The 18,325-nt window shown below is 34.9% G+C and overlaps 1 protein-coding gene across 10 annotated transcripts in view; it reads left to right on the forward strand.

Moving 5' to 3' along the window:
• The window catches only part of Nav3 (neuron navigator 3), a 660,839-nt gene that overhangs the window by 578,936 nt on the left and 63,578 nt on the right, over window positions 1-18,325 (forward strand). For 7 of the 10 annotated variants that reach the window (XM_069989107.1, XM_069989142.1, XM_069989115.1 and 4 more), the window contains 4 exons: window positions 1,553-2,041; window positions 8,511-8,552; window positions 10,078-10,238; window positions 16,769-16,957. In XM_069989107.1, coding sequence (XP_069845208.1) covers window positions 1,553-2,041; window positions 8,511-8,552; window positions 10,078-10,238; window positions 16,769-16,957 — 881 coding nt within the window. The remainder of the gene's footprint in view (window positions 1-1,552; window positions 2,042-8,510; window positions 8,553-10,077; window positions 10,239-16,768; window positions 16,958-18,325) is intronic. The other 3 variants (XM_069989097.1, XM_069989151.1, XM_069989160.1) reach the window with 3 other exon arrangements.

Below are 18,325 nucleotides of genomic sequence, written 5' to 3' on the forward strand. Positions count from 1 at the left end.
CATCCTACTGACTCTTAATGGGTTGAAGGTGATGAATAGAGGTGATGGTTTTCCTCATAAGACCTTCCATTGGACAGATGTCTACCGCACCGTGTCTTGACATAGTAAAGAACATCAAAGTCTGATCTGATTGACGGAATTTGAAAGCATGCAAATGTTTGATACAAGGTAAAAACTATGGTCTACGTTTTCCAACTTTTCATCAGTGTTTTTCAACATAACTCTGATAAGCAGCAGGGGGTTTCTGTACCCAGATTGTTTTTGGTATGAAATATGGGTTGCTCTGCTCAGAGATAGCACTGTTTTTAAATATGCGAAGTTGTAAGAAAATGAATATAGTTCGACTTGGCTCAAATAGGTAAATTACTCTAAGTCTGGTTTCTCATCTGTAAAATGATAAGGGTATGATTTATGATTTATTACTTGTCAAACATTTTTAGAGTTTCTTTTAGACTGCCAACTGAATCAAGAATTTTGAGCTTTTGGAAATACAGTGTTGAAACATTTACTCTTACATTCAAGCAAGCTTAGATACATAATTTTTAGAACATAAGTATGAGGTTTGATTCTTCATGAGAGATGTTACTAAAGAAGAACTTTCTACTTGAAACATGGATTCTCACTGAAATGGATAAATTATGCCTGTAGCGAGTGTAAATATTTGCATTGTTGAAGAAAAAGCCAAGAGTGCCCTCCTGTGGCCCATTACCTATGAAACAATTTCTCATATTCACCATAAAATATGTCACTTTGGAAAATACGCATATCATCACAACTTAATTAGTAATCATTATGCCATTACTTCATACCACTTTATTTCCATATTTACATAAATTTGATTATATCATCTGCTTCATTTACAAAACTAAAATGTTTTCTGAACTAGACTCTGATATCTAATTTAGCACTTAAGTGTTTCAAATCACTATTGCAAATATAAATTTGAAGAGCACTGGCAACCTCTATAAAAAGCCTTTGGCCTTTGAAGAGGAAAAAATACAGACAAATTCACATTACCATGAATCCAGTATGTCAAACAGCTTATGCTCTGTCATGCAGGCCTTCAGGGACTCAGCTTGCTTTCCTAAACCTTGCCTTAAATGTTCCTTTCAGAATTTGAGTAAAACATTTTTTAATATAAAAGCCAAAACAGAAATACCCATGCACGTGGTTTATATTGAATGAGTAGAAGTTGTTTCATTATAATGGTTCTGTAGATAGACAGTCACTAGAATGGTCAGACTATGGGAGTGAAATCTTTTTTAGTCATTTAAACTGTGAAAGCCAGGACTTTGCATCTTTGACTTTTGCCCACATCTCCCACCCCAGGTAGCTACCCAGTACTGACTTACTCTTCTGATGATGGAAGAGAGTTTCAGTGCTTGATTAATTAAACAGTCTAAGCTTATCAAGTTCACGAACACAAAGGCAGGCAGTGCTTGGAAGCTCCTTACACCAAAGCACTCTTGGCTCTGTGCGATGAAACCCTAAGGATGAAGTGTGGATATTAGTTTCTTGGAACAACTGAAGTTGTTATTTGTTTTTCTTTTAGGTTGTTTGGTGCCAAGGCGGGTGGCAAGTCTGCCCCTGCACCTAATACGGAGGGAGTGAAATCCTCCTCAGTAGTGCTCAGCCCTAGTACCACATTAGCGCGGCAAGGCAGTCTGGAGTCACCATCGTCTGGTACGGGCAGCATGGGCAGTGCTGGTGGGCTGAGTGGCAGCAGCAGCCCTCTCTTCAATAAACCCTCAGACTTAACTACAGATGTTATAAGCTTAAGTCACTCCTTGGCTTCCAGCCCAGCGTCGGTTCACTCTTTCACATCAGGTGGTCTTGTGTGGGCTGCCAATCTGAGCAGTTCCTCTGCTGGCAGCAAGGACACTCCAAGCTACCAGTCCATGACTAGCCTCCATACGAGCTCTGAGTCCATTGACCTGCCCCTCAGCCATCATGGCTCCCTGTCTGGACTGACCACAGGCACTCACGAGGTTCAGAGCCTGCTCATGAGAACGGGTAGTGTGAGATCTACTCTCTCAGAAAGGTGAGATTTCCTGGAGGCCTTCATGAAGAAGCCCTCAGCCCTTCCCTGCTCTGTGCTCAACCCTTCCCTCCATTAAATTCCCGTGACTTCACTGTGAGTGACAGAAGAATGAAAGGATTTAAGATTGAGGAAACCTAGCCTTTTATTTAATCTTATTACACAATTTGTGGAGGAATAAAATACCTAAGGTCAGGGTGATTAGATAATTAAGGCTCTGACGATGAATGTGTACACTTAACAGCCAGTAGACAATTTTTTAAATATGTCAAGATTGTATTTATATACCGAATGAGGTCTTCTTGAGACATTTTAGTGATGCGACTTAAGCCCCATAGTAACACTATCTCTTTCTGATAATTAGAACATTTTTAAAGACAAAATTTAAATGGATTCTATAATAATGCCCTGAGCATTATGTTAAAATAATGATAATGTATTTCTCTGAAAAAAAAAGCCGAAAGATCACTGGGGAAATTCTAGTTGAATTGGAGAATATGTCAGCTGTCAGCAGTGCATCCGGTTTTCTTTTTTTTTTTTATTAAAAAATCTTTATGAAACAGAAGGGTGACAGTTACATAAGTCAGGCAAAATGCCATTCCCTTTTGTACAGTGTCACCCCTTCCCTTGCTGTCTCCCAGTAGCAATGTATCCTTCCAGTAAAGGATTCACCAGCACCATTTTTAAAACAGGTCTCCTGAATATTGATCATATTACAAGATGTTTCCATATTTTACTTTTCCATATATTACTTTTCAAACTTAAAATGGAGAATATGGAGACATTTTCTACCTGATACAGTGATTAGAGTATGTCACTCTCAAATCTCTAGATTCCCACCTTCCCTCCCCAGCAGAAAAAGCATCCTTTCTAAAATATTTGGTACTGACCATTAATCTCAAGAAATGCTGCCATTTTTTCCCTTACTCATAATATGTATAACAGTAATAATGATAAAATAGTATGCATATAATAATAATAGTATGCAATAGTATTATTATCTTGAAACACAAAACTTTCAGAAATCGCCTTAGTATTGCGACTTTTATTCTTCAGAAAAAAAAAAAAAAAAAACACCAAATACCTGGCCCCTTCCTCTAAACATTCACTCAGTTATTGATGCAGATCTATCTCCTCTTTTCCAGACCTTCATCCTTACTTCTGAAGTAATTTTTAAAAGTACCAATTAACATCCTTACCTAGCCAGGTACCAGTTGTTCATGCTTATAATCTGAAAGGTGAGATCTAAGGATCACTGTTCAAAGCAACCTGGGCAGAAATGTCTGTGAGACTCTTGTCTCCACTTTATCACCATAAATACCAGAAGTGGAACTGTGACTCAGGTGATAGAGTCCTAACCTCAAGTACAAAAGCTCAGGACAGATCTGAAGCCATGAATTTAAGCTCTATTATTAGCACAAAACTAAAATCTTTATCTAGACATTCTCTATAGTGTCCATTAATCTAAAACTCACTGCTCTATTCAACCTGTGTGTGTGTGTATATATGTATGTGTGTGTGTTTATATGTGTGTGCTAGTCATAAAGCTTGAACTCAAGGCCTGGGTGCTGTCCCTAAGATTTTCTTATCACTTGAGCCACAGCTCCACTTCTAGCTTTTTAGTCTTTCATTGGTGATAAGACTCTTACAGACTTTCCTGCCCAGGCTGGCTTTGAACTATAATGCTCAGATCTCAACTTCCTAAATAGCTGGAATTATAGACATGAATCAGGCTTATGTTTGTTCTTTCTTTCTTTCATTTCTTTTTCTTTCTTTCTTTCTTCCCTTCTTCCTTCCTTCCTTCCTTTCTCTCTCTTTCTTTCTTTCTCTCTCTCTTTCTTTCTTTCTTTCTCTTTTTCTTTTCCTCTCTTCCTCTCTTCCTCTCTTCCTCTCTTCCTCTCTTCCTCTCTCTCTCTCTCTCTTCCTCTCTCTCTCTCTCTCTCTCTCTCTCTCTCTCTCTCTCTCTCTCTCTCTCTCTCTCCCTCCCTCCCTCCCTCCCTCCTCTCCCTCCCTCCTTCTCCCTCCCTCCCTCCCTCTCTCTCTCTCTCTCTCCCTCTCTCTCCCTCTCTCTCCCTCTCTCTCTCTCTCTCTCCCTCTCTCTCTCTCTCTCTCTCTCTCTTTCTCTCTCTCTGTCTCTCTCTCTCTCTCCTCTCTCTCTCTCTCTCTCTCTCTCTCTCTCTCTCTCTCTCTCTCCTTTCTTGCTTTGAAACCCAGAGTATAACAAACCCTCTTGGCATTCATTTCTCTAATCAGGAGTCAAGGACAATCATGCAGGTGTAACTTCCTCTCATAAAAGAATTTTTCAGCTAATTGAAATATTGGTGCTCCACATTTGCTAAGATGGGCTACTAATTGTAGAATGCTTTTCCCACATGAAACAAAATCATAAGGCAGATGACTAGATGATAGAAACTAAACAGGATTCACACCTCTTGTCATTTTACTGATATACTGCATACATTAAAAACAATATTTGATCTTTTGCCAAAGAAGTTAAGCTTCTTAATAACATTTTAGATTCTAGTTTCAACATTTTAAATGGACATTGATGTTTTATTTAAACTTTGAACAAGTAAATGAAATTTAATAAAATGTATAAAATAACCTATGTTAATGAGCATATCCTCAATTATATACTCAGATGTGGGAAATTCAAATGGCAAATTGATAATAAAATCAACCATACCACACTTATTAGTCAGAACCACCCTCCAAAATACAAATTATTTGTACCACAATAACTATACTAAGATGACCATTTAGCCATCAACCTACTTCTTAGTCAGATAATCAACTATAGTCCTTTGTATCCAGATAACTCTCAGGTCAAAACCAGGTAAGCCACATGTTAAAACTGATCTTATAGCCTGGCACCAGTGGCTCATACCTCTAATCCTAGCTACTAAGGGGGCTGAGATCTGAGGATCATGGTTCAAAGCCAACCTGGGCAGGAGAGTTCATGAGACTCTTTTTTAAAGGTGTGTGATAATTTATTTATAGAAATTGACCATTGTCAATTCACTAAATACAGAGATGGGAGGAGAGATTGGGAGAGAATGAATTAACAAAGGACATATGTGAAAGGAAATGTACTTATTACTATCTATGTATGTATGCTGTATATCACCTCTAAAACCTTAAAGTAAATTAGAAAAAATAAAGGCAGACCAAAAAAGGAATTGACTATTGTCAACTATTTTAGAGGACTCTTTTTCTAGGTACTCGGAGATTTCATCTGGGAATTGGCTTACAAGTCGCTCAGCATGGTATCACTGAGAACCAAATGTGTGCTAAGCATACCAATGCTGGGTGGTGAGTAATGACATAAAAGTGTATTTTTCTGGAAACATCTAAAGGAAAAGAACATAACTTGAAATTTCCTTGGCTTCTCTGTGGCTTCTCATATTGGAAATATGACAAACCACCAGAAAACTGGAATGGCGCGTGGCTCAAGTGGTAGAGCACTCACCTTGAGCTGAAGAGCTGAGAGACAGCGCCCAGACCTAGAGTTCAAGCCCCATGACCGCAAAAAAAAATGATGTTACAGCTTTAATGGAATGCAATTTTATATTTCACTCTTTTAGTTGAAGTCATTATTAATTTTAAAATTAATTAATTTAAAATTATTTTAAAAATACTCTTTTCAAATACATAGTTGCTTATTGTTTTAAGGAAATGTTTCCTATGATAACTCAATTTGGGAAATAGGCTAATTTTTACAAATGGTAATACCTTGCTATTAAAATAATCTCAATAAGACTATATAAAATATAATTGAAACATTTTAAATAAGAATGTTTGGCTTTAATAAAATATATTAGTGAATATTAAGCCATGTAGTGAATTTTTTCATAGGTATAGTGCCTAAGAAAGGCATTCCTTCTAGGAAATTACTGGGTTGAAATAGTGGTGTGTGTGTGTGTGTGTGTGTGTGTGTGTGTGTGTGTGTGTGTGTGTGTGTGTGTGTGTGTGTGTGTGTGTGTGTGTGTGTGTGTGTGTGTGTGTGTGTGTGTGTGTGTATGTGTGTGTGTGGTGTGTGTGGTGTGTGTGTGTGTGTGTGTGTGTGTGTGTGTGTGTGTGTTTGAAAGCTTGAACTCAGGGCCAATGCACTGCCCTTTAGCAGCATAGTGCTCTACCACTTGAATAAAAGCTCTACTTCATGCTTTTTTTTGTTGTGGTAGTAGTGGTTGATTAGAGATAAAAGTCTTTCTCTCCTTCTTTCCTGTCCAAGCTGGCTTTGAACTGTATCCTCAGATCTTCACCTTCTGAGTAGGTAGGATTCCAGTCATGAAGTACTGGTACCCAGCCTTGGATTGAAATATTTTTTTTATTCAAAACAGTATACACTTACTCTTCTGTTTTTCACTTTCTCTGCTTGATAACAAAATTTTAAACAACAGCAGATTATTGAAATACTTACTAGTACATAGAAGGATACCTTCATGTATTGTAGAGAAACTAGATGTAATTAATTGGTAGTCTTGGCTTAATCAGACTTAATTGGTCAGTAGATTGTTGGGAATGTTAAAGAAGCTACAGAACCATGTATAAGTGAAAGTTTTAAAATCTAAATATTTAAAATTAATGAATTAGAGATATGTAGTGGAATAAAAATTTATGAACTACTTTAGGAGACTTTTTAAAATATATATATTGTATTGTAAAGATACTGTACAAAGGGGTTGCAGTTACATGAGTAAGGTAATGAGTACATTTCCTATCGAGCATTTTATTCTTAGCTTAGAAATATTAAATCAGTGAGGTTTTATTCTCATTTAACTTTCCTTTAAATTCCTACTCACTAAAATTAATAAAAATAAATGAGTATAGAGAAAGAAAGAGAAAAGATAGAATGTATTTTTAAAAATCTTTCCATATGGACTCTGTATCATTGGTGGACCTTGAATGATAACTAGTATACATTTTTATCTTTTGTTTTATCTTCATAAACTTAACCAAAAATTTAGAATAATTTTAAGTAATAACCAACTTTACTAATTCCTGGTTTGTCATTAATGTTAAATCTGAGAAGCTTGCTTTTATCTTTCTGCATTAAAACTATTGTCTTGAGACCCAATTCCTGTACCAAAATCCTCAAGTGTCATTGTTATGACCATTGTGGTCCCTGCTAACAATATGAGTTGGCAACTTTTAGAGGTTTACAGAAAGACTTGCATAATAACACACTAAAATCTAGAGTCCAATAGATAAATTGTGAATTTAAATGTAATTTTTCCTTAATTGTTTTCAGTAAGTGACATACAAACATGCAATTCTTATGTGTCCACTATCATTGGCAATTTTCTTTGTAACATTAAATTTGACTTGAGCCATGAAAATCCTCAGTGTGTCTATGGCCACATGAATACTTTTGCATATTTTTGTCATTACTGAGAGATTTCTCCATATTCTTTCAGTGTGATTGTTTTTTGTTTGTTTATCTAAACAATTAAGAAGACTTCTATAGTTAGGCTACATGCTGGATCAGGCCTCTATGTAATAGTGTTGTTTTTTTTCTGTAGGAATTCCCAGTGAACAAATTTGTATAAAGCCTTTAGCTGTTAGCTCTTACAGTGCTAACTAATGGAGTACAGATGAAGAAAACATTTTAGCTTTGATTTTGAGTGCCAAAACATTAAATCAATGTGTTCATATTCATGATATCATCCCCATTATTCATACACTGTGTGTTTAATTCTGATCACTTGAAGTTCTAAAGGAAGAGAGCAATATATCTGCATATTTACATTAATATTACTTTGGTTATCCATATGTCAGAATCCTCAGGCTTGTCTCAGTTTGTAGTTGACACCCTTAACTTCTTTTTTCAGAAGTCATTTCTCATTTATTATAGATAAATCTTCTCTTTCCTACCAATGACAAATTGAGAATTCTTTAAAATGGAAAGGATATAATTAATAACCTTTTAAACATCTAATCAGTTTCTAAATGATGGTATAGCTTAACATCCTTGAAGTATTTAAATAAATATCAGAAACATTGTTTTAAGAATATGCTCATTATATGCTATTTCTCCTCTTAAATTACTTAAATTGAAATATACCTTTATTAACAATAACTTCGAGATAAAATAATAGGTATTAAATAGTGATGCTTTGAGTCCTGTATAATCACTGGAACTCATCAATGTAACTTAGAGAATCTCTGTGTTTCTCCTGAAAGTGAAGTTAAAGCAAAAGTCTAGTCAGCTGCACAGAGAACAGAAAATGATTATAGCTTGAGGTAAATATAGTCTAGAGAACAATTATGTTAACAGAGGATTTCACCAATCTTTTAGTAATTCTGATCATGTGTTATAGCAACTTTAGCTGGCCTTTACCAATGACCTAAGCATTTATATATGTATTACCAAAATGTGATTTTGTGTAGTTCAAGGAATCATTTTTGTTGGATGTTTATTTTGGAGGTTTTGTTTACATTATGTCCTTAGGGGTTTTCTTTGTTTTAACAGCATGCAGCTTGACAGAAATACACTACCCAAAAAGGGACTCAGGTATATATTTCTCTCAGCACAATTGTTGCTTTTTTTCTATTGTCACATAAACTTTGTGTGCTGTGTCTCCTCCTCTTTCTTTCTTTGTTGGCAATGTAGTACTTGGCATTGAAGATGAAATCACTTTTAATCTTAATGCTTTCTCTGGCTTTAAATGTTGGTGAATTGTTTAGGTTTAGGAAGAGATAAAAGTAGACAACCAAGATGGTGACTCAAATTAATCCTTATACCTCTATCATTATTTGGAAGTAATAAGATTTATTGAAGAACTTGTCCCAGGCTTTGTTCTTGGAGGTACCAATAAATTTTGGTAGAATGCAAAATTTACTTCTCCAAATTGAGATAAAAATCACTTCCCTAGATTGCATCTTGAAGACATATGTCTGTAAAACCTCAATACCCACATAGTCTACAGATGTGGCTAGTAATGATGAAAGGTTAAAGGATAGTATAATTTGAATAAAAGAAAACATGTTTTCATCATCTCAGGATGAATACTGTAATTAATTCTGTAATTAAGGAGTTTTACCAACTCAGTTTTTTAGGGCTGCTGGTATTTATTAGATCAGTTTTAAACTTGAATAAATATGATATCATTTAATATCAAACTAATCATCCCATTAATAGTAACCAAAGTTTAATTCATGTCCATAACTCATTCCTGCATACTTTATCTGAGGAGGAGCGATAGAAGCTACTAAGAGAGATTTGACACTAGGAATGTGATGGCCACTCTTTAAGGTATGACTTCTGTAACTTCTATGGTGTAGGTACCTAAGAGAAGTACATATGAGAACAGAGGCCATGTAGAGCATTTGCATTTTTCACAGTGACTGCATCTTAAGGTTAACCTTTTAGGTGCTTAATAAATATGTTCGGAAAAAATGGAATACAGAGAATTTATTCCGGAAACACAGTGAGTAATGGCCGAATGAGAACTTTCCCTATTTACTCCTTTTTTCTTTCCAAATTTAGAGCATAATCAGATGACAGTTCCCTTCACTTCAATATTTTGTTCTAAAATTTTATTTTCCAATAACATGAACACGTTTTGTTTTTTTTTCCCCCATCCTTATTTTAAAAAATCTAGAAATGTCAATAAGAGCATTGTAGTCAGTGTGTGTTCCATTTCCGGTGCCTTTCTGTGACCTTCATTACACTTCCATTGGCTTCTGGCCTGCCACTGTCATGGTTGTTTGTCTACGTTCTCATCCTCCTCACATCCTTCCATGCACTGTGTTTTTGGGGCTTTCTCGGCTAATTTGGCTGACTGCTCATTGCTTATGATTTCCAACACCATATCTTACAGAAGCATAATTTTTCTTCTTAAATGCCTTTTCTTTTTCCTATGGGATTTAACAGATGGTATCAAATCATCTGCAAGAACTGAGCAATTCTAATTAGATCTAATCTGTTTGAATTGTTGTTCAGTGGGGATAGTGAGCTCCTTTCAATTGCTTTCCTGCACTGCCATTTCCTTGCCCTGGTAGATGGGTTTAAGCGTCTCAGCTGTGCTCTTTTGCAGATATACACCATCATCTCGGCAGGCCAACCAAGAAGAAGGCAAAGAATGGTTGCGTTCTCACTCCACTGGAGGGCTGCAGGACACCGGCAGCCAGTCACCTCTGGCCTCCCCTTCTGCCATGTCATCTTCTGCCACAGGAAAATACCACTTTTCCAACTTGGGTAAAATATTCTACACTATAGATTCCACCTTGTTCATTTCAGCAACCACTCTTAGAGGAACCCCTGGTTTCCCCGCAAATATATATATATTATATCGTGTATTTATGTAATGGTTTCCTGTTGACAAAATAACTTTTAAACCTTATATTGTTACTGTCCATGACCAATGATTAATAATAATACTGTTAGCCAGGGGCTTAGCTCATGCCTGTAATGCTAGCTACTCAGGAGGCTGAGATCTGAAGATCGCAGTTTAAAGCCAGCCTGGCCAGGAAAGTCCATGAGACTCTTAACTCCAATAAATCACCAGAAAACTGGAAGTGGCACTGTAGCTCAAGTAGTAGAGTGCTCACCTTGAGGTGGGGAGCTGAGGGACAGTGTCCAGGCCCGGAGTTCAAGCCCCATGATCAAGAAAAAGACAATAATAATGATGATGATGATAATGATGCTGTTAATTTGCCATCCAAACTCCAGGTTTATTTGACTTGAAAAAGTGTCACCCATTATTATGTAGAGAAGCATGGATCTGTCCCAGAACTTCTGAACTCAAGGGCAAAAAAATTTTCATTCTAATTCAAAATCCTCCTTAAAAGTATTATAAAGTCTTTTTTTTGCTTTCAATTTTAAGGCTTTCTGAAGCAAAAATTATAATCTTCCTGTAGAGAAATAGAAAATAAAAATAATTAGATAGAAAACAATATGCTATTTTATGATGCAGTATAACATCTTTAATATTATTAAAATTAAAGTTGTCCTTCATATGCATATAATTGTTCTTATGAGTATAAATGAACATTTTAGACAAACACTGAGAAATCATTTGGTATCTTAAGTTACTGGGTTACATTATTCCGACTGTCATTTTAGGTAATACAGTCAAAAATTAATGAGATAATCTTAAATATGCTAATTATTAATAAAGTACAGTGACTCATGCCTATAGTCTTAGCTGCTTAGGAGAAAGAGATTGGAAGGATACAGGAGGTACAAGCTCATCTCAACAAAAAACACTTAACGTCTAGTGACATCTACCCATTGTTTCAGTTTCAGCGGGAACATTTAGTAGGATAATCCAAGGCTGGGCTAGCCTGGACAGAAAGGGAGACTCTATCTCAACAAACAACCCAAGCAGGAACAGCTAGTTTTGTCACTCATTTAGTAGAGTGTTTGCCTAATCCCATGTATTAGATAAGTAATATATACATACATACATGCATATATATATATATTAGTTATCACTCAGTAGATTCAATGACTTTTAAAATAAAGTTACCTTCCACTTGTGAAATGGCCTTCCGTTTCTCTTTTTACTTGAGAAAAATTCTAATTATGACCTAATAGATAGGCCACATTTTTTTCAGGAATTTGGACTTTTCAAATGAACTCAACAGGCACAATCTAGGCTATTTCTTATATTTCATAGTTCTTTTCACTATACCAAGTAGGACTTTTGGCAATTGAAAAGAACTATTTTGTTCATGGTGCTATATGGTCTAATGGACAATTCCTCTTCCCCTTCCTCTACTCTCTTCCCTCCTCTCTTCTTCTTACTTCCTTCTTCTTTACTCCTTTCCTCCCCCTCCCCTGTCCTTCCTCTTCTTCAGGGATGTTAGTACCAGGATTTCAACTCGTAGTTATTGGGCAGACACTCTACTAGTCATGGGCCCAGTATTCAGAAAGTATATTCTTACAAATGTCAAGATTATAGTTCTAAATCTACACAGTGATGAGATTTCTTTGTCCCATAATGTCAAAAGAAGTATTGGTTTTATTTATCTGTAGTCATAATTATAAAATACAACAAAAAGGTTAATTCTTTAACTTCAAAAAATGAACTGAAATGTTTTTGTAAGGTCATAAGAATTGGAAAAAATCTGAAATAGACTATCTGAAATAGAATTTAAATAACCCCCAAATACTCTAGGATGATACATGGTTCCTATCAGTTATTTTTTCATCAGTTGACACTAACACTTGATAATTTGATTCCTTATGTCATTTTTCTTGACCATTGTTATACTGATAAAATCCATTTATTCCATTATTCTTTGGAGGTAAATAAAACACTCCCACATTTACTATGTTTGACCTTAGTAATGTCATTAACTCTCAATGTTCTTATCTGTTGAATAAATATATACTGTCTAGGTCATGTCACAAAGAATGACTGATTAAATGTGGACAAGAGTATAAGTCTTGATAGACTCAAAATCTCTTTCATTGGAGAACAATACACTATAAAATATTTTACACTGCTCAGGTACTTTTGAATTTAGAATTTAACTGAGTGTAAGACAGTGACAGCACACTTCACTATAATGGAAAATCATGTCTTACATTTTAGAAACACTCACATTTTAGAAAGAGCCATACAAAGCTATCACATTTGAATCAAGGTTTCATTTACCAAAGCTTCATTTACACAGTGGTTTGTTCCATGCCTAAAATAACTTGAAGTTCACATGTCAGCTGAAATCAACATGTCCTTGGCTACAAATGTGTTCCAAAACAACATATAACACTTGAGAATTCATTTTCTGACATAATGTTCAAGCATGAGGCATAATATGGAAACATCAGTGCTTCTTTTTCTGATAACAAACCTCTGTAGAACTTCAATGATGTCCTAATAGATTTAATTTAAAAACTTAATGATCAGATATATTGTAGTACTTCCATGTCCAAATTTCATCTTCCTTTTAGTCTGCCACTTCTACATATTAAAATTGTGTTACCTGATAAGTTTTAAGAAATACTGTGAAATTCAAATGTTAGAACACTGTAAAATTATCTCACTGTTAGTAGATTGCTGTAAGCTACAGTCAAGTCTGACTATGTGTAGTTTCCGTAGACAAGTAATAAACAGGAGCCATTCCCACTCAGGAAAGAATATTTGAGTATAATTTGTGTAAACAAGTCCTTGTAAGAAACTTTGTTTTATGTTAATTATAATGAGATTAATCAATAATTGTGAGGCTTCTTGTAATATGATGCGTCACTGTTATATCCCCATTAATGACAACCATTGATAAGATTCACTTTCTCCTTCCCTAAAGGTTACCATGCTAACTCATTCATGCAGCTATTACTTCCCAGTTCTCTCTATTTGATAACTCTTTTGCATACAGAATAATGGTTAAAACACTTTTATTCTGTTGTTGAGAAACAGTTTCTTTCCTTTTCTTCATAGGCTTTCCTCCCTGGATTAGCTTTGAACCGTGTTCCTCAGATCTCAGTCTCATGTGTGGCTAGGATTACAAGTGTGGGCCACCAGCACTTGGCTTCTTTTACTTTTAAGTATTCTTTTACCATGAATACTTCTAGTTCACTCCTGTCCATAAACCTATTCAGAATGAACTCTTGTTTTCTATACTCATGGAAGCATAGAATCTCACATTTGGAAGAGAGCAATCACCCATATATTGTGTAAATTTATGGCATATTTAGTTTCCCCATAAGTCACCAATAACAAACTATTTAAATCTAGAAATAACACATGAAGATCTTTCTTTCATTTTATTCATTTCCTGAATACTCAAGTATGGTCTTACATATCTACCAGGATCCCCAAAAGTTAAATTTACATTCTATATGACCATTCTCTTGTTACTTAAAAGTTATTTAAACTCAACGTCTAGTTAGAGAAAAAAAGATATGAAGGCATTTAAAACTGCAGTTCACCCCCTCTGTACAGTATTTTCACAATAAAAAAATAAAACTAATCTTAACAAAAAGAAAACATAGTGACAAAATTAAAAAAATAAATAAATAAAACTGCAGTTCACTATAATCTCAGTTTCTCTTCTCTTCAAATCACCAGAAACACAGTCTTTATTAAAAGAATAGCTTTAATATGCATATTTAATTTATGATATCAGTAGCTCTCTTTTCCCTAGTAGACTCCTATCTCTATTACTTTCTCCTGCTTTGAAAATTTCTAGAATATTTCCTAGCTTTGAATGAATCTTAAGGATCATTTATTCTGCCTGGACACAGTCCTTGAGAATTTGTGCTCAAAGCTAGCACCTCCTTCCATATCTAGCTTCTTGTTGTTTAATGGCAGATTAGAATTTTATGGACTTTCCCACATGGGTTAGCTTTGATCTTCCTATCTCAGCCTCTTGAGCAGCTAGAACTACAAATGTGAATCACTGGCTTTGCCATTATTTTTGTTTATTTATTTTTTATTTGTCAAGAAACTGAAGAGCAGAGATTTAGATATTTGACTGAAGCAGATAGAAAGCTAAACTACTACAAAAATTATCTTTGTGTTTTTTTGCCTTTTGTTAGGTTACTTCTCTTGTAATATTATACATATTGAATTTCTACCACTTAGGAGCCTCCCTTCTTTTGTGGTTATTCTTGAAGTAAGATACTGTGTCATATTTATCTTGCCAGACCTCTCATAGATATTAATTTAACTGGGTTTTCTTACTAGTCTGGGTATATCATAAAAACTGTCAAAATAAATGTATTAATTGTTTTGCATAATTATTATTAAATAATGAAACTCATTATAAATATAACATCTCGAAATCTACTATTGATCTCATTAACATTTCACTTTGAATAGGTAACTATTATGTTTATAAATTATAGGAAAACATTTCACTTGGCAATCTCTCAAATTATTTTGGTTAAAGTTTTACAAATTCAAACAGTAAACAATATGTTCTAATTTCCAGCTACATATAATAGATAATGCACTTAAAAGTATGTGGAAAGCTTCATTTATTTTACAAGAATTAATTCATATTATAGATCTACAATGGAATGATATACCTGAAACCAAGTACCTTAAACAACAACAACAAAAAATGGGTCCTGATTGTTCTATAATGTACCTACTGTGTTATTAATAAGCATAGTAAGACTAATGGTTACTACTGCTTAACAGACTCTTCTCTACCTGGTCTTTCTTTTCATTTTGCCTTTGTTTACTTATCTTCATTTTCTCCTTTCAATGAACTATGTAGTTTGCAAATTTATAGTTTCTTCACTCTTTGTTGTATTTCTGATGTAATATGTGGTTTTGCACACAAAGATCTGGTTTTTAGAAAATGCAGGAGTACTTTCTTTTAATCTAACCCATTACAGGTTTAATCAGAGAGTTGTACTGTACAGCAATTTAAGTAATAACTGTAAAATATACAACACATACCTAGAAAATAGGACATGCTATCCTTTTTTTTTTTTTTTTTTTTGTCAGTCGTGGGGCTTGAACTCTGGGCCTGGGCGCTGTCCCTCAGCTCTTCAGCTCAAGGCGAGTGCTCTACCACTTGAGCTACAGCGCCACTTCCGGTTTACTGGTGGTTTATTGGCGATAGGAGTCTCACGGTCTCTCCTGCCCGGGCTGGCTTTGAACCGCGATCCTCAGATCTCAGCCTCTTGAGTAGCTAGGATTACAGGCGTGAGCCACCAGCGCCCGGCTGACATGCTATCCTTTTATATTAGGGGTTACCCTTCTTACTCTACCTTATTGTGAAAGTTATAGTTTTCTTAAGAAGAAATGAAGTGTCTATATAAGAGGAAAAACATGGCAGATTTTTTAAAAAAAAATCATATAAATGCTAAGCCAGTGGTATATCTTTAGAGTTTTGAAGTTACTCCGTTTATTTTATAGCTCAAGAAGTTGCAGTTGTCATATTTTCTCATATGCCAATAACAAATGTGATGTCCATAAATGTGAAAGATTTAAACAAGATTGTGATAAATGTTTATCGATTATCCTGTTTAATTTGATTCCAAAATTTAAAACTACAGGGCAATTGCATAACCCATCTTATTTTCTAAAGAATTAATGATTATCATTTGGCCTGAGAAACTAAATGATATAAAAACTATATGGCAATAGGTAACCAGACAAATTCTTATTTCAAATTGCATGTTTACAGAACTCTTTTTGAAAAACAAAATGTTTGTGACTTTTGATAGTCTCATTCTAATATTCTTATCTTAGGCCTAGTAAAGTCTAATAATTTTCTCTACTTACTACAGGACAGTATCTACCTACTTTGTACATTCTATTATATTCCATTTAAAGAAAAAGCTTGTTATTACTTAAGCTGATTATTACTTGGATAATAATTATATAATTTTCCATGAACTTAAATAAATGGTTAATTCAAAAATGATTGCAAGTTTTTGCAGGTAAGGACCAAAAGTTCTCCCTGAGAAAAGTAGATATTTGTATGCTTTTCTTTCTTTTTAGTTTGAAACTTAAAAACTCTAATAAGTCAATATTTTCTTCATACAAGCTAGCTGAAAAACACCAAGTTGCTATGAAAATTGTTTTCATTATGGCTTTAGAAATTAGTGTACAGTTATTTTATCATGAAATTCCACAGGGGTGGGGGGACTCAAGGGTACCTCTTACTGATGTTTCCAAGCAAAATACTGACCTACCTAAAGTAGAGATACCCTGGAAATTCACATGTCAGTAAGAATTGGGACCAGTTCTCATTGTCCTTCAACTTACTGTTGTCATTGCTTAAGCCCCAAGATAACAGGCTGTGTGCTTTGTTTTTCAGTGAGTCCCACCAATCTGTCTCAATTTAACCTTCCTGGACCCAGCATGATGCGCTCAAACAGCATCCCAGCCCAAGACTCTTCCTTTGATCTCTATGATGACTCCCAGCTCTGTGGGAGTGCCACTTCTCTGGAGGAAAGGCCACGTGCCATCAGTCACTCAGGCTCATTCAGAGATAGCATGGAAGAAGGTAAGCAGGGGGCATGGGAGAATGAAGTTACTTTATTTAATTCTGAAAGAAAATCTGTGCCATTATTCATAGCACAAAGATTCCTGAAGAGGAAATAAATGAGCAAGCATAATTCTCATTTGTGGTCCCCTGAAGCTTGAAGATGTTTTATTCTGCTTTACCTTCTGTTTCGTTATGCTTTTGGAAAAATGCCAGACCTTTTTTTTTAGGTTATTTGGCTCTAGAGCAATTTGGAATAAATCTAATGTTCTCGTATAGAAATATGCATAGTCTTAGAGACCTTTATCCAGATGAGTTAAGTATTACAGCAAATGTTTTGTTAATGCCTCAATTAAAAAAATAAGGATAGGTAAACAGTGAAAATTACTCTATGAAGCTATTGTATCTTGCTGATTTTACTTTTACAAATGCAAATTGGTATCAGTGTTTTGATCATAGAAGTTTAGAATTCATATTATATCTATATAAGGCATATTTTTGTATCCAATGGCAATTCAGCCTACATCTGACCTACAAAATACTTTTTTTTTTTTGGTTGGTCATGTGTCTTGAATTCTGGACCAGGGCGCTGTCCCTGAGCTCTTTAGCTCAAGGCAAATGCTCTAACTTGAGCCACAGCAATATTTCTGATTTTCTGATGGTTAATTGGAGATGACTCATGGACTTTCCTGCCTGGGCTGGCTTTGAACTATGATGCTCATATCTCAGCCTCCTGAGTAGGTATGATTACGGGGGTGTGTCACTGGCGCCTGGCTTAGAAAATACCTTTTATTTGTATGTTACTACTTTAAATAGGTCTATTCAAACAGCTCAGAAAGTTTAATAAGTGTTCAAATGGGCATATTTTTCCAATGTATGTATTATATCAAGCTTGCCAATAATAATTTCAGAGACTTTGAAATTTAATTAATGAAATAAATTACCCATAGAAGAAGACTGTGCCTTACATATTATAAAGCATGTCAGGTAAGGATAATATAGAACTCATTATAGAAATTCAAAGCAGCTTGAATGAAATCAAACATGAAATCTGCCATACTAGTTTAGTTCTTAAGAGCTATGCATAAAAGAAAAGACCCAAATCTTGTCGCATTCCAAAGGTTAAGCCTCTGACTTTTCATGTATTGGTAGTAAAACCTAGTGTACATTTTTCTAAACCTATGAACCCTAATTTTCTTAACTTTATAGTTTAATCACAAGGGTGAAATGAGAATCAAGAATAGCTTTGTCCTCTCTCTTTTTCTCTTCTGCTGATTTAAAATAGTCAGCTAGGAGAATGAACTCATAGTTTTCAGATTTGATGTATTGACACTAAATTGGTTGACCACTTTTTCTGTTCTTTTTGAAATATTAACCAAACCACTCAGC

Source organism: Dipodomys merriami, unplaced genomic scaffold, assembly GCF_024711535.1.
Source record: "Dipodomys merriami isolate MVZ:Mamm:240054 unplaced genomic scaffold, mDipMer1.0.p SCAF_10, whole genome shotgun sequence".
Taxonomy (NCBI): domain Eukaryota; kingdom Metazoa; phylum Chordata; class Mammalia; order Rodentia; family Heteromyidae; genus Dipodomys; species Dipodomys merriami.